The 24,681-nt window shown below is 53.3% G+C and overlaps 7 protein-coding genes across 7 annotated transcripts; 3 read left to right on the top strand and 4 right to left on the bottom strand.

Annotated features, from left to right (window-relative positions):
- Nucleotides 1–2,224: 2,224 nt before the first annotated feature.
- Nucleotides 2,225–4,369, top strand: UCRPA7_6937 (putative alkaline phosphatase protein; the record flags this gene model as incomplete). Its single annotated transcript, XM_007919472.1, has 4 exons — nucleotides 2,225–2,744; nucleotides 2,796–2,914; nucleotides 2,966–3,133; nucleotides 3,185–4,369. 4 exons carry the CDS (start codon nucleotides 2,225–2,227, stop codon nucleotides 4,367–4,369), a joined length of 1,992 nt encoding a protein of 663 aa, XP_007917663.1.
- Nucleotides 4,370–4,774: 405 nt separating this feature from the next.
- UCRPA7_6936 (hypothetical protein) lies at nucleotides 4,775–5,287 on the bottom strand (the record flags this gene model as incomplete). The annotated part of the gene is made up of 1 exon (XM_007919471.1): nucleotides 4,775–5,287. The coding sequence occupies one exon, from the start codon at nucleotides 5,285–5,287 to the stop codon at nucleotides 4,775–4,777; it is 513 nt and encodes a 170-aa protein (XP_007917662.1).
- A 563-nt stretch (nucleotides 5,288–5,850) lies between these two features.
- On the bottom strand, nucleotides 5,851–6,606 carry UCRPA7_6935 (putative esterase protein; the record flags this gene model as incomplete). The annotated part of the gene is made up of 1 exon (XM_007919470.1): nucleotides 5,851–6,606. The coding sequence occupies one exon, from the start codon at nucleotides 6,604–6,606 to the stop codon at nucleotides 5,851–5,853; it is 756 nt and encodes a 251-aa protein (XP_007917661.1).
- Nucleotides 6,607–7,724: 1,118 nt separating this feature from the next.
- Nucleotides 7,725–8,693, top strand: UCRPA7_6934 (putative 2-amino-3-carboxymuconate-6-semialdehyde decarboxylase protein; the record flags this gene model as incomplete). The annotated part of the gene is made up of 1 exon (XM_007919469.1): nucleotides 7,725–8,693. The coding sequence occupies one exon, from the start codon at nucleotides 7,725–7,727 to the stop codon at nucleotides 8,691–8,693; it is 969 nt and encodes a 322-aa protein (XP_007917660.1).
- A 4,212-nt stretch (nucleotides 8,694–12,905) lies between these two features.
- Nucleotides 12,906–13,929, top strand: UCRPA7_6933 (putative chaperone-binding protein; the record flags this gene model as incomplete). Its single annotated transcript, XM_007919468.1, has 3 exons — nucleotides 12,906–13,067; nucleotides 13,133–13,353; nucleotides 13,437–13,929. 3 exons carry the CDS (start codon nucleotides 12,906–12,908, stop codon nucleotides 13,927–13,929), a joined length of 876 nt encoding a protein of 291 aa, XP_007917659.1.
- A 426-nt stretch (nucleotides 13,930–14,355) lies between these two features.
- Nucleotides 14,356–15,202, bottom strand: UCRPA7_6932 (putative nop16-like protein; the record flags this gene model as incomplete). The annotated part of the gene is made up of 2 exons (XM_007919467.1): nucleotides 14,356–14,950; nucleotides 15,087–15,202. The coding sequence occupies 2 exons, from the start codon at nucleotides 15,200–15,202 to the stop codon at nucleotides 14,356–14,358; spliced, it is 711 nt and encodes a 236-aa protein (XP_007917658.1).
- Nucleotides 15,203–17,501: 2,299 nt separating this feature from the next.
- UCRPA7_6931 (putative fungal transcriptional regulatory protein) lies at nucleotides 17,502–18,821 on the bottom strand (the record flags this gene model as incomplete). The annotated part of the gene is made up of 1 exon (XM_007919466.1): nucleotides 17,502–18,821. One exon carries the CDS (start codon nucleotides 18,819–18,821, stop codon nucleotides 17,502–17,504), a length of 1,320 nt encoding a protein of 439 aa, XP_007917657.1.
- Between the last annotated feature and the right edge of the window lie 5,860 nt (nucleotides 18,822–24,681).

Below are 24,681 nucleotides of genomic sequence, written 5' to 3'. Positions count from 1 at the left end.
AGTATTCTGTCATTTCCGATCAAAGTCACTACAAATAAGTCATAGCGAGTGTTTAAGGAGTATGTAAGTCTTTTCAAGGCTGAGATGCGCAGGAATGTCGGCCATTTGCGATAAGTCATGTCTTACTTAGGAGATATGATACAAGTGACCTTGGTTGTTCTTAAAAACTACCGCGTACGAGTGAGGAAGCGAAAGAGTTCACAGTCGCTAATTATCTGGATAGCGATACTTGCACCCAGATAACAGTTTTGGCTCATTGGCTAGACTCAGAGTGATATGCAAACGAGAGTTGTGGCCATCTCAAGGTGTCATCGGGAAGATAATTCATTGGTAACTTGAGAGCTATCGTTCTTCACTTGAACAAATCTTCTCCTATTTATGGGAAGAGATGAGTGGACATGCCATCAGGGTGCTTAATTTTACCATCAAGGTCCTCATACGTTACATATAAATTTGAGTCATCGATGCACCCCGAGAGATTGAATTACTTCAGTCTTAATTGTTGATAATGCGACTCCTCCGCTAGGGTAATAACCGTTCATCTCTCACTCATTGAAGCTCCGAAGATTATATTTACTACTATAGAGTTATTAGCTCTTGTAAAGGTAATATTCCTCGTTGAGGAGGACATGATACCCGTGTCAGACCAATATTAATAGCCCTGGTGGAGAGGCACAAGTACAACGACAAACATTTTGAACGACTGACGAACCTAGATCTCTTTCGAGTTTACAGTCGAGGTATATGCTCACCTTGCCGAACATACGCTAGTCATTGGCGTGTCTGATTGAAGACTCACGCAAGGCTGTTGCAAAGCCTTTCGTGCCGCAAAGTAATGGTGTCACACGCTTAGTCGAGCGAGGCATTGAACTCTATAGACACGAAAGCCTGAGGATGCATATTACTTCATGGAATAACTGACGCAAAAGTACCGCCCGGCCTGGAATGCTGAAAGAGCTAGTGTCCCACGTGGCTCTGCAAGAAATGAGACAACTAGAGTTCGGTGACGGGATAGGTAATCTACGCGACTCAAAGATGCTGTCGTGTTGGCACCTTCCATATGTTTTAGACACGGCCCATTGGATTCGACAATTCCTAAAAGACGATCCTAAGATACCTAGAAGGAACAGAAATATAAAGTGAATTCGCTCATCCCGTCTCAGGGCTCAGTACCTTAGCGAAAATTCTTTCTCCTGGCGAGAACTGCGAGAAAGCGATCACTCCCTGACTGGAGACCAGCTCTCAAGACTGATAAGACAGACAAGATATCAGGATGGCAAGAGGTTATCAGACTTAAAACGATTCGAAGGTGCGAGCTGTGGTGACCAGCTGGGGCACCCTGTTAGTACCTTTCACTAACACGCGGACTAACACGCACAGCGTTATTTCTTGCCCACGTTTCCCCTCCTTCGCGCAGCACCAATCACAGCTTCACCCTGAACCACGTTGATGAAGACCTCAGCCATTCCCGGTCTTGGCTACATATATAAAGTCTTGGCACCAAGACTATCAGATGAAATCACCAGACTCCCTCGAGTCCTTCTCGAAGCCACAGAGATGCAGCAAGGGTAAGTCAGGCACATACACTCTGTTCGCACAGCGCCAAGCGGGCTACGGACGAGGCAGCTGGGCCGGTTGAATGACGCAAAACATCTCTTCACCTGCTGCTGAGAAGGCCCCCGACTGGATGCTGTATGCCCAGCCCACGGCGTGAACGCCATCGAGCTGCCGATGAGCTTCGTCTTCGCTTCTGGCCCGCGGGCTACCCGCCGGTCCTAAGAGAAAGACGAGAGCCTGGGCACACGTGCTCAAGATACCGTCCATGATTCCTGAAGTTACATCCACGATGCAGGACGAGTAGCCCAGGCCCTCGGGTTGGTTCCTCCCATATCGTCGGATCGGCCGTCAGCTTGGCAGCCAATGGGGAGCTCATCTGCTGCACACCGAAGCTCCGCGCCGAGGTGCATGAAGCTGTGATCCTGGTTGCGAGATGCGATAACGCGACAGGAACACAGGTAGTCCTGGCCAAGATCGCCGGCGCAAACCACCTTCTTAGGTCATAGGTAGGCAGGTAGGTACTTTCCGTGCCTTGCGACATCCATATAAGACCCCCGGTCTCTGCACGGAGCTCTCAATTGCTTGCGGAAGTTTGTTTCTTCCAGTCTCCAGCTCAGAGTATCCTCAATTGCCTGGCCTCAAGCTCGAGCGGACAATATACGGCAGAATGGTTGCGAAATTGAATCTTGCCGCCACTCTTGCGGTCCTCCTCTCGGCTGCCTCCGCGCAGTATTTCCAGAGGCTTGGAACTTGCCCGACTCTTGGCTGCATCCTTCCCCCGGACCAGCAGGACTTCTTGCCTGGCCAGCAGTTCGACATTCGTTTCGAGGTGCATGCCCCAGTGAATGGATCAGAGGCCTTCAATGACGGCAAGCCAGACGAGGCTTTCACTGTGACAATCGCGAAAGGCGATGAGCCAGCCAAGAGCATTGCCGAGTTCTTTGACCACGAGGAGCCGGAATTGGAGAAGTGGAAGTTCTCCTGGTACGAGGATCTTTTCGCGCAAGATGCGAAGAATGCTACCATTGTCAATGTTGCTTCCAAGGCGTATCGTCGCGTTGCTCTGTACGAGCCTGGTGACTACACCGTTACTCTCAACTACTACGATGGCAAGCAGACTGTTGCCAATTGGGTTGTGCGACCCATCGCCTCTGCTAAGAGGGCTAAGAATGTCATCTTCTTCATTGGTAAGGGAATTTCTGTAGCTGCCACAATAATCCTTGACTAATTTGCTGTAGGTGATGGCATGACTACGAACATGATCACTGCAGCTCGTGTCCTTGGACACAAGTCTGTCAATGGAAAGTATGAGAGCCTGCTTGCACTCGACAAATTCCCTGTTGTTGGGCACCAGATGGTTAGTGGTCTGCTTTCCCTGACAATCTATGCCGTTAGCTAATCACTATAGACCTCTTCAATTGATTCCATCATCACGGACAGCGCCAACTCTGCCTCCGCCTTGTACTCTGGTCATAAGAGCACCGTGAACGCAATGGGTGTCTATGCGGACTCGTCCCCTGACCTGTTTGATGACCCGAAGGTCGAGACTGTTGTGGAGTTACTCAAGCGAATCTGGGTAAGAAAATATTGGAAGATTGCGGTTCTGTCCAAACTAATTGGCATCTAGGGCTCTGCTTGGGGCGCTGTCTCCACTGCCTTTATTGCGGACGCTACCCCTATTGCTCTGACCTCCCATACCCGTTCCCGTTACGCATATGGTCCCCTTATCGATCAGGCGCTGAACGGCCTGTCCAACTACTCCTGGACTAACCACGGCGGTCCCGATGCGTACTTTGGGGGTGGTGCTGAACAGTTCCTGCCTGGATCCGCCTCATATCTCGGCAAGGACTACTACGCCGAGTTCGCCAACAAGGGCTACACCGTCAGCTTGAACAAGACATCTCTCCTCGCTAGCCCAAACAAAGACAGAGCTCTGGGTATCTTCTGCAAGTCCAACTTGCCTGTCTGGCTGGACCGCAATGTATACACGGACAACCTGAACAAGTCTACCAATGACCCGTCCGGTGCCAAGTCCCCAGCCCTCGACCTGCCAGGCCTGAAGGAAATGACTCTCAAAGCAATTGACGTTCTGCACACCCGTGGAGGTAGCAAGGGTTTCTTCCTTATGTCAGAAGCCGCTTCTATCGACAAGCAGATGCACGTACTTGACTATGATCGCGCCCTAGGTGATCTTCTCGAGCTCGATGACACTGTCTCTGCTACTATCGCCAAGCTTAAGGAGCTTGGTATTTACGAGGACACTCTCATTGTTGTCTCTGCTGATCACGGCCACGGCTTTGACGTGTTCGGATCCTCCGATACCAAGTACATGGCTGCACAGAGCGACGACAGAGCCAAGCGTAACGCTATTGGTGTCTACCAGAACTCTGGCTTGTCCCAGTACACCGTCGAGGTCCCCGGCGTCTCATACGGCACCGGCCCCACCTTCCCGGTCAACTGGGACCCGCGCTATGTCATCGCTGCCGGGCTCGGCGCCAACCCCGATCATCGGGAGAACTATGCGGTCGATAAGGACGGCTCTCGCGTGCCGGCGACCAACATCACCGGCTTCGCTAGCAACGACTACTTCGTTAACCCCAAGGACAATCCGGACGGTTTCATCGTCAACGGCACGCTCCCCACATTCGAGAGCCAGGGAGTCCACTCGCTGACCGATGTGCCCGTGTATGCGCTGGGCCCATGTGAGGAGACCTTCAGCGGCACATACTCCAACATTGACGTCTTCTACAAGATCGCCAACTGTCTGGGTCTGGCGCAGCCGACCAACAAGACCGTCAGCTGCACTAAATAGATATGACTTCGGCCACATGGCCCATGTATCTAGGCTATGATACTTAGATAATGATGTAGCTAAAAGTAATGTTAGTGTCTTTGAGTATGTGTTAATATCATAAACGTAGAGCCTGGGTGAGCAAGTATTGGGAGTACGAAATGCATGACTGAGATGTACTGAACTGCATGTCATTTAGAATTAAAGCATTTTCATTACTTTGAGAGTGCCATCTGAGTGGATCGAAAGCCTCATGAAGAGGCTCGCGCTCTTGAACAGAACCTAGTAATACAGATGAACGAATTCGGGAAGGGATATCAAGGCCATTGTAGCCCCATACAGATGCCTTTTTAGAACGCCCTCCAAGCAACGCCTGAATGAACCCCGTCCAAGCCAGAAACGACAACCTCTCATATTGGCGACTTCTCAGCTTGAGAACTTGCCCTTATGGACACCATATCTCCACACCATGTAGCCCACAGTGCCAGCGACCGTCCCTGTCCCCGCGGCACCGACCACCCCCTTCCACCCCAGGGCCGCCAGCCCGCCCTTCGCCAGCGCCGCGCTCCCCAGGCCCACCAGCGCGCCGCCGTATGTCCAGTCGTCCGTCTCCAGCTGGCCCTTGTTCTCCAGCAATCGCCACGCGCGGTCGCGCCACTCGATCTCCTCGCGACCCCACATCCGTCCGACGAGAGCAATGCTCAGCAAGCCCACCGCGACGGTGCTGCCAACGCCCGCGCTGCGAAGGAGCAGCTGTGACCGGGGCAGGACCGGGGGCGGCCGGCTCCTGAGCCTTTGGTAGATGTCCTTCGCGCCGAAGACGCCTGCGCCGACGATGGAGCCGGCTGTGACGGCGCGCGTGAGCACGTGGACGGTCAGGATGGTGTGATAGAGGGGTTGCTCCTCCGCATAAGCGGTATGTGGAAAGAAACGCGACATTATAGGCCAGTAGGGTGATGCCCAGTGAGAGTTGTCATATGTGGTTGAAGTGCCACGATATGTTTGTCTGGTGTAAGTTGACAAATACGGGCGTCCTGATAGGCTAGCGTGCTGGAGCGAGCTTTAGGTATAATTGCCAGGCCGCTTCTTCCTTTACAACGTTTTAACCCCAGAAAATTAAAGATTTGGTGCTTTGTAGAGCTCTGAAGGATTTGGATTGATTTTATACGTGCTTTCTTCGGTCTAGAGTCTTCTTTTCATGGACTGCTCATTGGCAGGTATCAATCATATCATGGCATGACACACCCACCTGGAGTCGGGTAGATGTGGTGGTTTGCAATTTGTCCGAAGGCCGACTCAGCATTGCGGGAACTAGTAAGAATGCAGTCGTCCATGACCGGATTCTTTCGCTTATATAATCTTTTGCGAACCTCGCAGCAACAGCCTGTTTGATTTCAATAATTCTAATTATATCCTCAGTTAATCTACCGCTAAGTTTATTCTACTAGATTCGATAACATCGTCAATATGTCTCCTGCGAACAAGTCATCCTCGCGAGCGTTCTAGGAGGGAAACTTCGGGCGCGTCCAATGGTGCTCAGGGGTCTCACTGTCCACACAGGCCACATCCTCCACCGGCTTACCCTCAATGGCCGCGGCAAACCAGTCGAGGAATCGCACACCGTTGGTCTGACGAGTGTAGAGCCTGTCCAGCACATGAGGACGTCCACGGTTGTCCAGCGCATTCTTTGAAAGCACAGCGTCATAGTAGCCGCCGATAATGCCTTCATCATGCCCCCAGCTGATGTAGGTGCGGAAGTTGGGAATCTTCGCGCGGATGTAGGCGTGCCCGGCGTCTATATTTCCCGCGACGTCGGGGACGCGCACACCCGTGAGCTGGATGAAGAAGGCCTGGATCCCATCGTGCCGCTCGTTGTACTGGTGAAAGGTGATCTCAGGATGGAGCTCGGCCGCTCGAATGTAGAGATCCTCAAAGGACAAGCCGTCCGTGCTCAGGTCTTCGAAGCCCTTGACCCTCTTGAGAACGTTCGCTGTCCCCCAGGATTTGAAGGGCAGCGCAAGCTTGTCACCCATGCGACAGCCGCCTCCGCCATCGGCGAGATGGGCGATAGACGCCTTCGGGTAGTTTTGAGCGATGATGTGAGTGTAAAGGGGCGATCCGATCGCTCCTGCACTCCAGCCCATCACGGCGACGGTGGCAGGGCTCGGATAGGTCTTGAACACCCAATCTAAGGCAGACATCGCGTTGTCGTAGCCCTTGTGCAAGATCCTGATCTTGCCTGCAGGCTTCCCGTTCATTTCAGGTACGTCATATTCGATGACTGAATCACCAAGATAGACATCTCCGTTGGCGGTGGTAAGGTAGATCATGGTGTATTCAGCCAGTGGATTTTCCGGGTTTCCAAGGTCGAAGACGCCGCCCAAATTACTTGGATCCCCCTCAAGACCAGCAAAGGGCCGGTAGAAAGGTCTTCCATACAATGCCGCATTCTCACCCGTCCAGCATGCACCACCGCCAGAAAAAATGACGGCGAGCTTGGTAGGAAGGCCTCCCTTCACCCAAAAAGAATAGGGAGTGCCCTGAGAACATCCAGGTGCCGCTGCCGGCAGGACATTCCGCCAAACATGTTTGGAGGATTGAACGACTTTGGCCGACATGATTGTCTTTCTCAACTGTATATGCTAGGAGCTATGTTTCTTTGCTAGGTTTAAGATTGTAATGTCCATGATGAAGGTTCAATAGAGTAAGACTCGTACGGGTGGCCTTTATATAGGACGAGCTGCCACGGAATGGGTATTGTCTACAACACCGGGAGACATTGTGGTGTTGCAAAGAGGAAGAGCAAGACATATAACGGAGGCGCAAAGCTAACCATATTCTAGCTTTGAAAGCCACGGGAACAGACCGTCAAAGATCTTATGTAGTTGCAAAAAGGTGGAGTGTATCACAAGCGCGATACTAACTACATCTAATATTAGGAGTCAACACGACACGTAATGAGGGACACGTTTATACCTTAATTACAAGATAGATATCGCAGGCGCAAAGCTAACTATCTTCAAGCGGAAGAAGTCATTGCAGGAAGTTGTTGAAGCCGCTGTGATATTGCAGGTAGCAAGGGAGTTGCGGCGGCCTGGAGGCGCAAAGCTAACTACGTCTGGCTTAGAGGGACATCCCGAGGCGCAAAGCGAACCGAAAACGGCATTCAACATCCACCAGATGTATCCACCCGTGACTTACACGCAACGATAGCTTGTAACCGAGACTCCCACAATACAATAATTAAAAGGAAGGATTATCTTGAGAGTAGTCAGCCTGGCTGTACTCGGTCTCTTGTCTATTAACTGCCTTCTGTTCATTTCACCACTACCGTCATCTCCATAATCCATCCACGCTGATTCGCTGCCCTTCCATCATGCTGCCCCTAATCACTCTCGAGGAGCACTTCTCCTCACCAAAGGTCCTTGAATCCAGCAAGAGCCTTGGAGCCTTATATAACAATTTCCCTCCGTTTATCCTTTCCAAGTTGAACTCTCTTGGCGATGAGCGAATCCAGGATCTCGACCGGGGGCATGTTACGCTCCAAGTCGTCTCCCACGGTCCCGGCGAAGCGTCACCATCCGTCTGTACAGCGGCCAACGATGACCTGGCAGCCGCTGTTTCCAAGAACCCAACTCGACTAGCCGGCTTTGCAATGCTCGCCTTGAGCGAGCCGGCGGCAGCAGCACGGGAACTAAAACGCTGTGTCCAAGAACTTGGCTTCGTGGGTGCGTTGGTGGAAAACCATGCTCGAGGACACTTCTACGATGACGAGCGCTTCTGGCCGGTCTTTGAAACCGCGCAGGAGCTGGATGTTCCAATCTACATCCACCCCTGCTTCCCACCCGAGAACATGGTGGATTACTACAAGGGCAACTATGACGACTCTGTTGCACTCACCTTGAGCGCTTTTGGGTGGGCGTGGCACTCGGAGACGGGCCTGCACATCCTCAGATTGTTCGCCAGTGGCCTCTTTGATCGCTTCCCAAGACTGAAGATTATCATTGGCCACATGGGCGAACTATTGCCGTTTCAACTCGATCGCGTCATCTCGGGCTCGCAGAGGTGGGCAAAGCGAGAGCGCGGCCTGCGAGAGGTGTGGAGAGAAAATATCTGGGTCACGACCAGCGGCATGTTTACGCTCCCTCCCCTGGCCTGCTTGTTGCAGACGACTTCGATCGACCATGTCTTGTACAGTGTCGATTATCCGTTCTCTACCAACGAGACGGGGCTGGCGTTTGTGGAAGAAATCGAGAAAAGCGGCTTGATTGTAGGCGAATATTTAGAGAAGTTTGCTTTCAAAAACGCAGAAAATCTGCTACGCGTAAAGGCTAGGACCTCTTAAGATTGGTCCAGATGGTTGTGACTTAGACCTCCGCAATGGAATTGCGGTTATTGCCTGTTTGACTGGGAGTGATAGAAGGCTAAGATCGTGAGCAAAATGTACTGGCCCTTCTGAGTTCCAAGGTGAAAGATTATCCGGTTGCCCAGTAGAGCCAGATATATATATTTACAGATTGTTATCGTGCACGCCGTTCAATGCTCTGTAGTATGGGTTCGTCTTCTCTGAAAAGCTGTCGCGGACAAGAAGCCACCGACTCATCAGAGAAGCATGCCTGCCCAGACCAAAACATGCGCTTGTGTGATATAGTCAGACCGATTCATAGACGTGTCCTGTCAATTCGTTTAGCGCACCATTTCAACCGAAGACATGTATCTTAAACTTACCTCCGCTAGCATAGTAGCTTGACCGATCCCCATGTTCCGTCCAATCCATGCCAGACAGTCTTTCAGGTAGGTCTTCAGCATGGGATCAAGCACGGACAATTTCGATACCATATAAAGAGTGTGCATTATGAGCAGGCCGCCCACAGATGGGCCAGGGGTGATCGCCTGAGAAGACGTCGCCCCCGAAGCCAGGCTCTGGTCCGCGAATACCTGCACGTTTTCGGAGAGAAAATAAGGGATAGACGCTACCATTTTCAGCGCGAGCTTCTGGGCTTCTTCCCAAATCAGAGGGTCGATTTCGGTATCTTGGGTGAACCCCTGACAACGAGCTATGACGTTCAACACCAAAAGTTGAGATTTGGCGTAAGAGTTGATGATGCACGCAACGTAATCTGTAGGCCGTTAGTACCCATGGCAGAGATCAAATGCCAGGTCATGGTATTTCTCACGATCATAATAGCTTAAGACGGGTCCTGGCCAGTAGCCTGCTTCAGGTCTCCTGTGTCTCAATGTTAATTTATATTACAGAGATGGAGAAGAGAGTGTTTGGCCTTAGTCAAGATACACTCGAAGCTTTTAAGAGCCAGGATGACAGCATCGCTCAAGCCGCCTTTGAAGTGAGGCTGCCATCGATGAGCTTACCTCATATCATTTTGATTGCCAGGTATATGACCAACCAACACTGGTGTCCATTCCTTTGCGAGGTTCAGTACACACCTCTGATAATCTTCCCTCACTAGTTCAGCCTCCTGTTTGAGAAGCTGGAGATCTTCAGGTGTGGTTGTATCCCTTTCATCGTCCAGCAGCTTCTCCGCTTTTCGTTTTAGTGATATTGTCTTGACAAAGATTGGATCAAGTGTTGCCCATGTGGAGTTGATCAACGGCATACAAAGAATACTGAATATGTCTGCTGTCTGAACAGTAGCTGTTGCCAGGCATCCAATATCCCCGTCGTCTAAGTCTAAGTCCTTATGGATGAGGGGGTTGGGAAGCTGAGAGAGTTGGACCCCAGACACAAGGTCAAATAGCGAAAACTTGTTCGTGAGAATGGCCGATACACCTCGGGCATGAGCTGTGTGCGAGCCCAGGTCGGTACTAGTCGTCGTAATGATCTATCAATGTCAGCTAACGTACTGTCTTCATGAGTTCACATGCTATATTGACCTCATAGAGCCCTAACAGTACAGCAGTTATGAGTGAATGGACAGTCGTAGTCTTGCCCTCGTTGGATATAGTTCGACGAAAAGCGGGAAGCAAGTCAAAGTACAAGGTCTCAGCTTTATCCAAAAGCATAGCACTGGACGTTTTCTTCCCAAGGTTTGCCAGGGAAATGATCTTGGACGACTTGGCGAGACATGACGCAGGTCCAGCTTCATCGATTAGAGATGCGAGACCGTTGAGATATCCGCGTGATACTGTGCGGTTCGATGAAGAGATGCAATAGTCGGAAATGAAAGTTCGAAAAGCCAAGCTCTCTATTTCCGGCCAATCCGGAATTCCCAGTTTGTGCGGGAGAACTATCTTTGCTTTCCCTTCGATGTGGACATTCTCTTTAGACGCTTGGCGTACTGATGATTGATGCCGTTCCTGGCGACTATTTCTAAAGAGTAGATCTGTATCCGGGCGATACCCAGGGCATTTGCGTCCATTTCTGCTGCATCTAAGACACGACTAGCACATGGAGAACAGATTAGTCCTGACGAAAAAGACTACTTGACGTTGGTAATATCGAATGATAGTAGCTAGCTTACCGGGCGTGTCTCGTCACACTACACGACTTGCCGTTAGCATGGCCGATCAGTGAGATTGGAAGTTGGAGGGACGTGCTTTCTTCCTTCTGCGCTTGCATTCCTGACATGCCTTTGAAACTCCATAGTTCACCATTATCGAATAGAGATAACACAAATAAGTGTTGGTAACAATACCCGAACGCAACCAATATTCTGAGATTTCTCCGTGTTAAGCCGAAGGAGGCATTACCAGCCTGCAGTGGCTAGCGGTCGCTCTGCCATTGATGGTACCTTGTCAGGTATGTGAGTTACTAAGGATGTTCGATTCGGGACGAAGCTTAGATGGTAAGCATAGTCACGTGATGAATATGTCATCCCGCATCATGTGGGTGTGTATTATCTAGCATAGGAATTGAGAAAATGTGAAGTGTATTTCCATCTTCAAAGAAGCAACGGCATCCGGATGTCTGCGGGAGGTAGCCGGGGTTGCGGTGGCTAGAGACGGACAAAATGACCAAGAAGATCGGGGAGGCGAACCGGAGAATGAGTGACGACGGATGGCCGGCCATCTATTTTTGGTGCAAACGGGCGGGAGGCCCCATAATAATGATCTGCAGTGGTGCGTCCTGTCACTGTGGTGTGTACTGAGGTAGCGTACTGTACAATGTACATTACAGTGAGGCAACCGCCGGCAACCGCCAAATGGGACCGGACTGCGTAAAATCCAATCGCAATTCCCGGTGCCGGCATTACGCATTCAGAGGGCGGTGCACTCCCCGGATTCGTGGACATCCACCCAGCCAGCCCTGCGGCGAAAAACATGCCGCTCTCCCTTCTACTGTAGCACGTGTGTAGGTGGGATCAAGCGAGCAACACTGCTGCGAACTGCTGACATTCCTTGCCAAGGGTGAAGAAGGGATGCTAACATGGTATCCATGCATTTGCATTGATTTGAGATGATGAGCGTGACCTCGCTATACGTTATCTCCAAGCGTCGGAATCCAAATTGAGAGGAATGGATGCGGCTTGTTGAAGGGCATCAGCAGAATGGAGGATGCCTTGCGCTACGCTACGCTACGCTAGACAACGGCTTCGGCGTCGGCAGTGAGGCTTTGCTTTGGCAGCTACCCAGGTAGTTCCACACTGTCTCAATCGCCTTACAACAATAACGGTAGTTATCAGGCGTTCATTGTAAGGCTCAATTGATGCCCCCGGTGCTTTCGAGCTCCTTTCCCCCAGTATCTCTACCTTGGTGATGTGCGAGTATCAGTCCCTCGTACGCGTGTCTCGGTGTTTGGAGTACCCCTGTGAGAGACAAATGGCCTATCAGCATACTTTCAATTTGTAGATGCAGGTAGACGGCAGCTTATCACTTCAGAGCCTGCTACAAAAGTTTCCCCATCGCTTCAATGGCAACAGCAATAGCAACATGCAAGCCGTAGGTCATCGACTCCGCTGTTCTGCAAAATCAGCCAGAGCCGGAATCAATGGCTGTCCTCTAGCGCAGAGTATTGGGCCTTAGCAGCCCTTAGCATCGCTAAACCGTTCAGCCGCTTCGCTGAAACCGCCCGTGGTTGGCTGCCTGCGATCGTGGCGCAGTCCATTTGGGTGCTGTGGCTCTTGGGTCTTGGGTCTTGGGCGGTTCAGGGTTGTCTGGGCCCTGTTGCTGTCGCTGATGGCGGATGGATGGCGGGCGGCGGCTGCGCACTCTCGCTCGCTCTCCTGAAAATGGAGCCTCTCCCCCAAGACTCTTTTTAACCCAGCTGCGTACATCATCCACGCGTCCGGTCCCTCTCGCTCATGTCATCAACTTCCTGACTCTGACTTTTTACCTCTTTCCATCGACTCCGACGTTCATTTCAACAGTGCCGACCTCTGCTACATTCTCTCGATTCACGACGATTCCCAGCTTCGGTGCCGGCTACTACCTCGTTGCATAACCGACAGCTCCTATCCAAGCTAGTTAGCTAGCTAGCTGAATTTCGCAACCTACCTAACCAAAAGCCTCGTTTCACAGCTGAGAGCTTCTCCTATACGCCCCGGTCGGTGCACGTCAACACACAACAACACCAAACACACACGCACACGGGGCGATCACGATGGTGGATTTCGAATGGGATTCAGAACAGATCCCCGGCTATAAGCTGGGCCTGCACATCTTGCAGATTCTCTTCGCCTTCACGGCCTGGTGTCTCGAGATTGCCGTCTTTCGGGCAGACGATTCCAAAGTCAATGGCAGAAACGGATGGACATTTGCAGTCGTACGTGGCAGTTCGAGCTCTGGTTACTGCCCTAGATTCAATGATGGCTGACGCAGGCTCTCCAGTGTTTCCTCACAATACCAGCATGGATATATCTCATAATGGCTCCCCGGTGGCCTCGCACCCGAAGGCTAGCTGAGCCACACGCTATGGTGACAGTCGACGCCCTATTCACCGTCCTCTGGCTGTCCGCGTTCGCGACGCAGGCTGCATACAACAGCAAGGACGAGTGCGGCAAGGGCTGCAGCCTGAGCAAGGCCATCGTTGCCATGGGCGTTTTCGTAACGTGCGTTCCCCACACCCAAGCCGGCGGCGGTACCTCAATTTCCAGACGTTTCAGCAGCTGACTGTGCCCCCCATCATCTACAGACTCTTCTTCGCCGGCACCACCTTCCTCAGCGTGGCCACCCTGCGCTACTACGACTTCAACGGGACCCTCCCGGGCTACGAGCACATGGGCGTCAAGAACCAGAACATCGACCCGGACAAGGCCGCCTTCTCCACCGCGCCCCACGACGACGACGCCTACGCGCCCGTGGGCATGCACGACCACGACCACGAGCCCGAGTTCAACGCCACGCCGTACGGCGGCGCCGGCAGCTCCTACGGGGGTGGCGGCAGCGCGTACAGCAACGCCCCGCACGACCCCCACGACCCGGATGCGTACAACATGCGGCCCGTGGGAGGCGGCAGCCCAGCCCACGAGAATCCTTTTGACGATAGTACGGCGTACCAGGGCGCCGGCGGCCGGCTCCCGTCCGGGAGCAGCAGCCATGTGTACGCGCCCCCGGCGGCCCACGACGACTACGACGATGACCGGCCGGCGCAGTTTCCCGCTGCTGACTACGGACGCATCCATTAGCCTCAGGGCGAGGCTGCTGTAGGTTGTCATTGGTGGTAGTGGATATAGCACTGATTTGAGTGACTTGCGTGTCGGATATAGATGAGGCATGGGGCACGTCATCATTGTGTACTTCATGCACGGATACGGTAGAAGGATCGAGGCTCACGATCTGGTGTTTTGCTTGTTTGATATAGGAGGGATCACAAAATATCTGGCTTTTTCTTTCCCCCCCCCGCACTTCACATTCGGGTGTTCAAAGGCGGCGTTTCACACGGTAATCATCATGAGATACCATATACATATATATAAATTTCAAGGATATGACAAACTGCTGTGCAAGGTCCCCGACTTTTGGAGGATGGTGTAGATTCGTGATAATGCCGTCTAACTTGACCCCTATTACGCCGAAAAACGCCCAAGATATTTGGCTTTTACGTCCTCTGTCTATGCATTCAGCTCGCTCTTCAACTCCGCCTGGTAGACCTTCAGCCGCCTCGCGATATCAGCCTTCGTCTGCTGCATGGGGTTCAGCTTCGGGTCCCTCGCCATGGCCGCCGTGTCGTCGCCGTGCTTGTCGACCAGCCGCTGCAGCCACTCCCGCTCCCGCTCGCTCTGGTGCCGGATGTGCTTCTCGACCGGCCGCCGGGCTTCCCTCTCCAGCTGGTGCACGACCTTGGGCGGCTCGTCCCCGTCCCCGTCCCCGTCCCCGTCGCCCACGCCGCCCCACTCCCCGCCGTCGTCCTCGACCCCGCCGCCGCCCTCCTCGTCCGAGTCGAGGTCGTTGAGCGGGTCGTTGAGCGGGTTCCGGCCGCCGCCCAGGACGCGGACGATGCGGCCCGCGGCGTCGCGCTCCACCGCCACGTGCTTGACGATGCTGCCGCCGTTCTTGCTGGTCACGTTCTTGATGGCGAGCGGGTCGTCCGCCACCCGGGGCCCCTTCTTGTCGTGCGGGCGCGCCTCCGTGCCGCCGGTGGCCTTGCCCAGCTTGGCGACGAGGCCGAGCCGGCGGTAGTTCTGCGTCATGGTCTCATCTTTGTTCCTGCGGGTTGGGGGTGGAGCACGTTAGCAAGAATGTTGATTCTGAGCATTGAGTTTCGTATCTGGAGAAGCGGGAGGGACCTGTGCGTTTTGCGGTCTTGGGGAGGACATGTGCTGCACGACGGCTTGGGACGTACCAGTTCTGCGCAATGATGTTGTTGCCCAGCGGGTTCAGCAGCTTCTTTGGCCGATTGTGTGTCTGGACCTTTTGCCGCGACGATCGCCGCTTTTTCTTCTGGAGTTCTCGACCCATCCTGGCTGTCTTCAATTGCTGTCCGGAGCCTTTCTATGGTCGACAAGGCGGCGGGATGCTAAAGAGGACGACTTCCACTATGCATCTCCGTCTCCTGGATATTTTTTCTTGTCCGATAAGAAAGACACATCCCACTACTTTTCTTATCTGCACGTGAGCGTATCAGAGTGAGGCTGGTGCTGAAATGTGTACGCCACACTCCGGCTGTGGCTAGTGCGATGAAGTAGTCGGGCGGCCGTCGGTCCTCTCGAGGGTCCGACTGAATGATAATGATAACGCTATCGATCGATCACTCCACGACCCGCCCGATGGCACATCTCCACGGTGAGAAGAGAGAGCGAGCCTACCGTGCCCACCTTTCGACTCCATCTCGTTCGGTGACGCGGCAAGCAGAGCCGAACGAGCCTATCTCGAGCAGGGCCTAGTCCAAGTGTGACGAGATGCAGTCGCCGTGCAGTAGGAGGAAGAACAGAGCGAAGAGGGCCCCGGCCAGCCGGTCTGCACAGTGGGCAGCATCCCTGCCTCTTCCCCCCATCTTAGCTGCGCTGCTGGCTTTCTTGGCTGCTACAACCTCACTAGGTGCTTGATTCGGTGCTGGTGCTGCTGCTTGCTTTGCTTGTCTCCCCACCCCGATGCACTGCGCTGCACTGCGATGCACCGCACCGCTGCTGGCTGCTTCTAGGAGGTAGCTCCTTGGGTAGGTAGCTCTACCTAGGCTGCTGCAGGTGGCAGCAGCAAGAGAAGGCGGAATGAATCAATAGGAAGCTTGCTTCTGAAGGTACCTATCTGTGCTCGTAAGGTACAGCGCAAGGGCACTAACACCACAGGCCTGCCTCCAGTGAAGTAGTGCCGCCTGGGCGAGGAAAAGGCACCACCACTTGCATCCACCTCGCGAGAGTAAGAGGCGCTGTCCCTCCAATGAGCCCAGTGCAAAAGCGCCCCCCGCCGCCCCTTTCCACTTGTCCCGGGAGTGGGCTGGGCCAGTTTCCTTCTAGAAGTTCGAGAAGGGAAGGAAGAAAGACTCTAGAAGCCCACCCGCAAACGACGATAGCGTCGCATCACATGCATCGCATCGAACCCCCCAGCCCAACTTGACACCACCCGGAGATGGGATGATGGGAGGGCCTCCTCCCCAACGAATACGATAGCGTCAGGTAGCGAACAGGAACCGAAGGGTGCCAGCCGTTGCGACTCGCATTTGATTCTTGACAGCCCTGATTCGCCACTCCGTCGCTTCTCCCCAGATCCCGGACGACCCTCGGAGTGTTTGTCCTCTGTTCTTTTGGATTATTCTCCGAGCTGCTTGTTGGGTACATGGAGACGTGTTAGGTATAGCTAGCCTCGCTGGACACTTTCGCAGGAGCGAGTCGGCGGTCGCTAAGATGGCATACTATTGTTATAGCCATGCTATATAAGTCATGGCGTAGCTAGGTAGGTCAAGGCACAGACATATGCATACATGATTGATAGAGCTATATTCTTACCCAGATACATAGTACACGTCCGAGACGGGCTGCTCGAGATAGATTGACTGACATCGATGACCCTAGAGAGCCCAGGGAAGTCTAAGTCTTGTTCCGCTATGATATAAGGCACGGACAAGGGGGTGCATCAAGGGGGGTGAGGGAGCTGTCTAATTTCCCATTCCCATCATCAAGGGCTTCAACCGGATAACCATGGTTGAAAGCGGCACCGAAGATCCCCCAGCCCACTTCGTCCACTTCGCCCACCAGAGGCGGTCAGCAACCGAGAATTTAAAGAAGGAAGGTCGATCAGGTCCAGGAGGTTTAGAAACGCCAGGGACCCATCCTCTTGAGTGACGACAGATAAGAGATTCGTTTCGCCATCCATGTTGTTACTCAGGTCACGCAAGATCAGACAAGTGGTGGGCGCAATGTCCCCCTCTCGGGAGGGACGGGGAAGTTTGAAGTAGACAATAGTGACTAGTTGCTGAGCTGCCTAACCTAGCAGTTCTATGAGTTGTAGTAACCATGAGCCCAACCGTCGACGCAATAAGGAGAAACAGAAGACCATAAGAATTGTCTTCAAGAAAAAATCAGAAATCACATCCCAAGTGTATGCATAAATGTACATCAATGCCAAGTCATTGCCGCATCCCCAGAGCCTTCCTGTGCCCAGTGGGTTCCGTCGTGTAACTACAGTGGCACACATCTGCCCCTGTCAATCATATCGTATCAGATATTTGTATTTATCTCATCATGTTCGTCTTGTATGTGCTGGTTGGATAGGGTAAAGTGAGGTGGATAATCCAAGATAAGAGAGACGGATATGTCTAAGATTAAAACATGATCCACTCGACCTCGACTCCCGGGCCGCCGATGCACTTGGCCCAGTTGAACGGTCCACGGCGCATCATCCCGGCGAGCTTGTTGCCAGGGCTTTCTTCCTTCCAGTCGCCGGCCCAGAGACGCTCAAGCACGTCCAAGGCTGCTAGGTTGTTCATGTACCCTGATCGGGCCATGATCTCGCGACATTTGGAGCGGACAATGTTTTGCTGAAGCTCGTTGACGCATTCAGAGCCCGCAACAAACAATGGCCAGAGAAGGAACTTCTCAGCAGATGATCCTGCCTCTAGAGATGTTGCGTAGTAAACAACCTGGCTGACCAAATTACGGAAGTTGCTATGACTGGACGGCACATTCGGGCTTGCTAGGCGCTCAGTGTAAAGCAAAGCTGCGTACCGGAAGGCCTCAGATAGAGAGCCAAGGTCGCGAACTTGTGCGCTACTAGGCGGTGTTGGACCTGGGAGAGACGCCACAAGACGCTGAGGCTCGAACTCCCAAGATTGCAGAGAAATACGAGCATCTTTCCATTCACGCCAGAATGTTGAGCGGTGATCATCGTAGGCAGCAGAGGATAGCGATGAGGCAATAGCCTCTTCCTCTTCGATTGTAGCACCAAATCCATTGCCATCGAAGCGGTGAGGCGCACCAAACATGTCCGCGCTGAGGTGATGTTGGTGAGCTGACTTGAACGAGTGTCCCAGCGGCGAGCCCAGAGGTGACTGTGACCGAGATGGAACGCCGCGAGGTAGCGGGTTGCTGAGAAGGTTCTGGACAGGTCGATGTTGTGACAACAAGTTGAGCCGTCCGAGTTTGATGATGGTTTTGAAAAGCTCCCGGTCGCAGCCGACTAGATTCTCCGCACCAGGTGGCAGTAATTGAGCATCAGGCATTACTCCAAAGAATGAAGTATTGAGCTGCGCCTCCCGGTCGTTAATGCTCGCTGAGATTGCGTCAAAGTATGTAAAGAGTGCCTCCATCCAAGCAGAATCCCTCGAGGGAGGGAATGGCGAAGACCGTCTCATTCCCAAGATCTTCTTCACGCCCGCAAATTGGGTATGAAATTTGGCAATGCCGGACTCCGCCATTCTATAATGACAGAGAAGTAGAATGGTGGCGAGAACGGAGTCATGTCTTGACTTGACAGGGTCGTTGAGTTGCTCGTTAAGCAACTGAACAGCCAAGTTGCGATGTTGGTACTCCTCGGACAATGACTTGTCTTCTGGTTGTGTGTCCGAAATTACATCTGAAGCCTGGTCCAGTCCCTTCTCTGCCAGGTCTCTTGCGTGCTGACCGAGACTTAACTTCCTCTTCATTCGCAGGTTGCAAGCTGCTAGAGCACAAATAGCATGCTGTAAACTTCGACTGCTGGCGGCGAGATGGAGAATATGTTCTCGGAACGGGTTGGTAGGGCCATCAATGAAGACCATTGAAGGGCACATTGTGTTTTCATAATAATCCATGAAAAACGGCATCTTGGAGATCAGATCTGGGTCAGCAGATATTGTTTGTGAGTCTAGTATCGAAGACCACGGTGCTGAGGTTCCGTGTGACGAAGTATCCTCTTCTGCGGCAGGGCCCCAGAAGTGACCATCTGAGTGAGCGCTTGTACTGTAAGCATCTAATCCGGGAGTTGCTGCAAGATTGAATTAGACTCATTTTAGGGTGTGAAAGGATTAAGAATATTACCAAGTGGTTCATAGTCCATCAACCTATTTGATAATTGAGCCTCAAAAGTATCTGCGTGAGAGTGCAGACTGGATCCTTGCTCAGATGGTGCGTAAACAAGACTGGGACAAGAAGTGGGTGCCCTTTGGTGTTCTATCATGATGGCCGACACTGGGCTCTGAGGAATCGGCGAGTTGTGGCCAGTGAAAGTCTCATACATGATGGTCGGACTGCTCACGAACGGCATGTCTTCCCTGGAAAACGAATGGCTTAATGGAGACATGTAGTCAACATCGCTCAACGAGTCGATAGAAGAAGAGAGAGCATCGGCACCCGGTGCTAGATGCGGCAGCTTTGAAAACCTGTGGGCATCTGCTGGCAGACTTGTCGAGAAAGGAATACCACCCCAAGATCCTGAAGATACTGACGGCATCGACTCGGCCTGAGATAATTGAGACAGGTCGTAACCATGGAAAGGGGTGGTGGGGAGGGAAGAAGGTGGTTCGTGAGGGAGATCGATATCATCTCGGCCATTTCGAGGAGATGTTCCATCCGGATCGGTCCATTGGCCTCCAGTGGTCGTCGAGCTCGCTCGAGATCGGGACGGTGATTTCTTAATGGGATTCACAGGCGGTGCCTTTGCTATGGGCAGTGACAACCCACGAAGCTTTCCTCGACTCGCCACACCAACACCCCATGTCAATTGGGTCTTGTAACCAGAGCACTCGTTGCCAACCTCAAGACACTGCGAACAGTACGGTCTCCTGCGGTCGCACTTGACATTCCTCTTGGTGCAAGTGAAGCAATCATCGGCAGCACCGCCAGCTGGAGCACGTCTCCTCCGCTTGCGCACAGCAGCAGCGGCATCAGCACCCTTTGAGGGGTTCGAGGGCGTGGGTAGCGGGACGGTCATGTTTGTTAAGCGGCTGCTGGGGGAGCTATAGGGTTAAGGCGGGGGAATGTATGTACGTAGACGTAGACGTAGCAGTATAGATGCAGAGAGAGTTTCTAGAAAGGTCATAAAGGGAGGAAGATCAGACGGCAGAGGCGCGGCGAACGATCCAAGACACGGTCTTGCCTGCAACGGCGAGAGTTGACTGGTGTGGGTAAATGGGGTTTAATATGGGAAAGGTGATGCCCATAGTTTGGCCGTGAGAGCAGACCTGGAAAAGGGAAGGCAGATGGCGACACTTGGGATGTGGATGGGAACGAGGGCACGAGTGGTAGAGGTTTAATAAAGCAGCTTGGATGCCAAATGAGCATGCCTACACTACGTTCTCTTCGCAGCGAGCAGAGTGCATCGAGGAGGGAACAGGGTCGTCGAGGAGGAGGAGGACGAGGTACAAGGAGGTACTTCACTTATCGGCCAGGGGGGGTTGCGGACGGGGAGGCGAAGCGCACCCTAAGCGTGAACGAGAGAGATGCCAGGTGGGTTGAGGAGCCAGAGACAGGACAACCTAGTGACGGGGGGGGGCTGTTGTAAGTGGAGGAGAAGGAGGAGTGGACGGGGTGGGACAATCTGCGACTTTTGGGACGGTAGCAAAGACGGTGCGACGCGATGTACCGCGACATGGCCGCTCGGCCCAGTTTTCATGGATGGGGAGATCATGGGGATGGATCGAACGAAGATGAGAGAAGACACGGGTGAGAATCGAAGGAGACGCTGATAGAGTAGGTTAGGTAGACTGGAGAGACTAAACTAGATGCGCGCGCACACACACATCACATACATACTCGCACTCGCACACGCACACACGACTGTCTCTCCATCTCACCAGCATGGATGGATAGATGAACATAGCACACTTACCCAGATGCACACGCACCCCTTCTAATCATGTGCCCTGGTCTTCATCACACAGAGTGACGACCAGGCACAGGAGCATGAAGAAAAGGCTAGGAAGGGGAATCGAAACACAGCGCAGACAGCGGGAGTGAGCGTGACGGCGAGGACGGATGGAGGGATGGAGGGGTGGTGACAAGGGTCCCAGCGCCAGTGCCAGAATATCCGTGTAGGAGGAGACGGCCACTTCAGATAGCGATGCCAAACTGCAAGGTTCCTCTGGCTGAAGCCGGACCGAGAGAGGAGAGAGAGGGAGAGAGAGAGAACGACGAGGAGAACAAGGGGAACGATGGATCAAGGAAGGACCTGGACCCAGCAATGGATCGCACCTGCACGGTACAGAACAGCACGACTGAAGGACACGAGCCGGCGACCTGCGCTTTTCTCACTGAGAGACCTGCTTGCAAGGCCCCTCATCCGTCCCTTCGAACACCCAGGTGAGTCGAGAGAAAGAGAGAGAGACTGAGCCAGCAGCAGGCGGAGCAGACAAGAAGAAGATCAGCGGGAACTGGCCGTGGATGCTGAGTTGCGAGAGGTCAAGAGCGTTCGACGATGGACTGGCGGGACCAGGGGCCCCTGCAGAACAAGGGACCCGCTCTAGAAGCGTGCTTCTACCACAGCAGCAGGAGAATGGATACATGTACATGTATCCTAGTGTAAAATCACCCTTGTTCCTTCCTAGGTAAGAGCGAGCCATTGGGCCATTGGGTTGCAGGGCAATCGCAGGCAAGTACACGGGTATCTAGGAAGGGGAGTACGTACCAGGAGCAGAGTGGAGGGCCGTAAAGGAAGGGGGACCGGGCGAGGCAAGGCAAATGGCAGGGCAAGGCAAATACACAATCAGGTATAAGAGTGAGAGTGGGAAGTAGCTACCAGTGTTGCATTGGAGGCAAGTACGGGCAGGCTAGATTGAGAGACAGAGTAAGGTGAGGTAGGTACGAAGAGGGGGGAGGCGACCGATGCCAGAGAGCGGCGCTAACCTACCCTGTATTGTAAGGTCAGGTACGGGGATACATGCACTTAGTAAAAGCCAAGTGGGTTCTGCGACTTCACCACTAGGGGATTAGGCCGGGCTGGGTACAGGGGTCGAGCAGGGGAGAGGTTGCGGTTCGATTCAGGCCTGCCATTGCGCGAGCGACCGCGACACTGAGATGATGATGGACCAGACAACGAGTCGGAGGAGGTAGTAGGAGGAGGAGGGACGCTGCTGCTGTCTCTGCTGCGACTACTACTGCACCGCTACCAGGATGGGAATGCGCTGCGCTGCGCAGCATGGGTTACACTTGAGACGAGAGATTCTTCTCGACTTATCCAGCTACCTTGCGGTTTTGACTTGCAGCGCTGGCGCGGGAGGATGGAATGGAGTGCCCCTCATTGGCTCAGGCCCGGAAAGCAGGACATCGTTCTGAGCGGGGGGGCGAACCCTCGGCCAGTCCAGGTGGTGTTCATCTGCCCATTCACGGCTCTTCATAGCAGCTCATGTTTTCTCTGCCTGTCTAATGATTTGTGAATCTGTCAAATTGCGGCAGAATGCAAGACGAAACAGACGTTGACTGAGCCCTTCCCGAATCAATCTGCATGGGGTTAGCTCTGGGCTGTGTCCGCTCAGAACTGACATCGTCGATACACGTCGGCGGCGTCAAGTAGGGAGAAGCCGTCGTGAGGAACAGGCAAAGGCTGGCCGACGGTGGACGATCCATGAATTCCTCCAACGTCGAGACGTATCAAGCGACCTTTCTTAGCGCAGGACTTGGCAAAGCAGAGCCGTTGCTAGCTGAGTCGTTGACTTTGTCCCCAGTCGGACCAGCCGTCTAGTCTGCTTTCTGACCAACAAGGGCATAATGCGGCACGATGGAGAAACTTCCAGTTGTTCTCAAATTACACTGCGAGCAAGACCGTATGTGAACCGGGCTAAACTCCTCTGCCCCCAATCTCTGGCGCACGAGCGATGGTCTGGACAGTAGGCGTTGCCGCATATCTCCGACAATTTCGCCTTCCTTGGCCCCATTAACATAGCCGCTATCATAAAAATTCCTGTTACAAACTGATACCTGGCTATCATAGTACCGTACTTTACCGATCCAAACCTATCTTTCCTGCCCTGCTTACCCCTCGTATTAACCCACTGGAGCCCTTCCTCGAAGGAATCGAGATCAAAGCACCGGCCACCTATCACACCTTGGTGGTTTGGCAGTCCGTTTTTAGGACAATCTAGAGATAAAGCAGCATGTCTCCATGGACGGCATCACGCTCGCCCAAAACCACACCACAGCTGGGGATATGAATGCCTTCCTGAAAGGCACATGTGAGACAGCCACCAATGACATGACGCTGACGCCAGAGCTCTTGAATGTGTGTTTATTTCTGGATGGAACAAACACGCGAATGGGTGTGTTGTTCGGCGCATATCTGCATCATAGAGTACAGTAGCTTCAGGTAGCGGCGCAGGTCAGGTATGTCTGCTTGCTGTGGTGTGCCCCGGCGAATCTCATTCACGCATCCTCGCCGGACATTTAGCAAGATCAATAGGCGTAGTATGGGTAGGTACCGTCTTTGTCTTTCAGGACCTCTGCTCCACTGTCAGTTGCAGAGCCCGGCCGGCGTGGGGGTTTGTGTACTCAGTACGGTTCGTAAGACGTCAGTAGGCTCATTACCTACAGCATTTAATATACTCAAGCGATGGCTATCTTGGTTCTCGGGGCTGGGCGGGCCACTGAGAAGACGTAAGACTGCTGATAACTAGAGGCACGCGAGGCAGTATGGAATCGGATGACCGCTGCAGGGGAGGGCACTTCATTTTCGCCGTGGTTCCCCTTAGGACTCAAGCCAATTGCGACGGATTGCGCGGGCACATCGACAACAGTGCGGTGGGAACGCCGTGCGGTGCGCAGGTAGGTGTGAGGAGGGCTTTGGAGGGGCATCCCAGCCCTGACCAGAGGGACGGCAGGGTAGGCAAGCACATGTTGCCCCTTCACCCTCGAATTGGGGGTTGTGTGCGACTATGATAAAAATACTCCCACAAAAGAAAGGGACCGGTCAGTAGGGAGTCGCCTCACCTGAGAGAAGCGTACGCCTCGCTGAGTGAGATGACTTATCACTGATGACGGATCGTGTCGAAATGATTTCTGCGAATGAGTGATGCTCGGCGAAATCCTGGGTTTGTGATGGATTCGTGCTCCTGTCGTGGTACTATGGTCATGAATGCAACTTCACAGCTGTCGATTTTGTCGTTTGTTGCCGTTGCGCTGCTGTTGACCGTTCCAATTTCCCCTCTTCTCCCAAGACCTTCCGTGAAGCTTCCACCGGGCTAAAGTGTTCTTCGCAGGCTTCCATCGGCCTTCCAGCGGCCTTCCATCGTTATCTCTGCAGGTGATGGCTGCTGTAGCGCACTGTAGAGAAGGAGTAGCGTAGCGCGGCGCGGCGCCAGGTCGGCCACCATCCTCCACTGGCATCCAGCCACCTCACCTCACCAGGTCCCTCATTCGGCTTGCCCCGAACAGGCCATCAGCACCGAGGCACAGCACTGTGATACGCCTGTTGACATCATGCAGCACGCACCTGGCCGAGATGGGTTTGGTGCCTGCGACCAGTCAATCTCACCCTCCCTCTGTCCTCCCTCCATCCTTCCATACCCGTATCAATGTCTTGCAGCGAGCAGGAGCGTC

This window comes from Phaeoacremonium minimum, assembly GCF_000392275.1.
Source record: "Phaeoacremonium minimum UCRPA7 unplaced genomic scaffold PA7_03_scaffold_496, whole genome shotgun sequence".
Lineage (NCBI taxonomy): Eukaryota > Fungi > Ascomycota > Sordariomycetes > Togniniales > Togniniaceae > Phaeoacremonium > Phaeoacremonium minimum.
The sequence above is the reverse complement of the archived record's forward strand: the minus strand, read 5'-3'. Positions and strand labels throughout refer to the sequence as shown.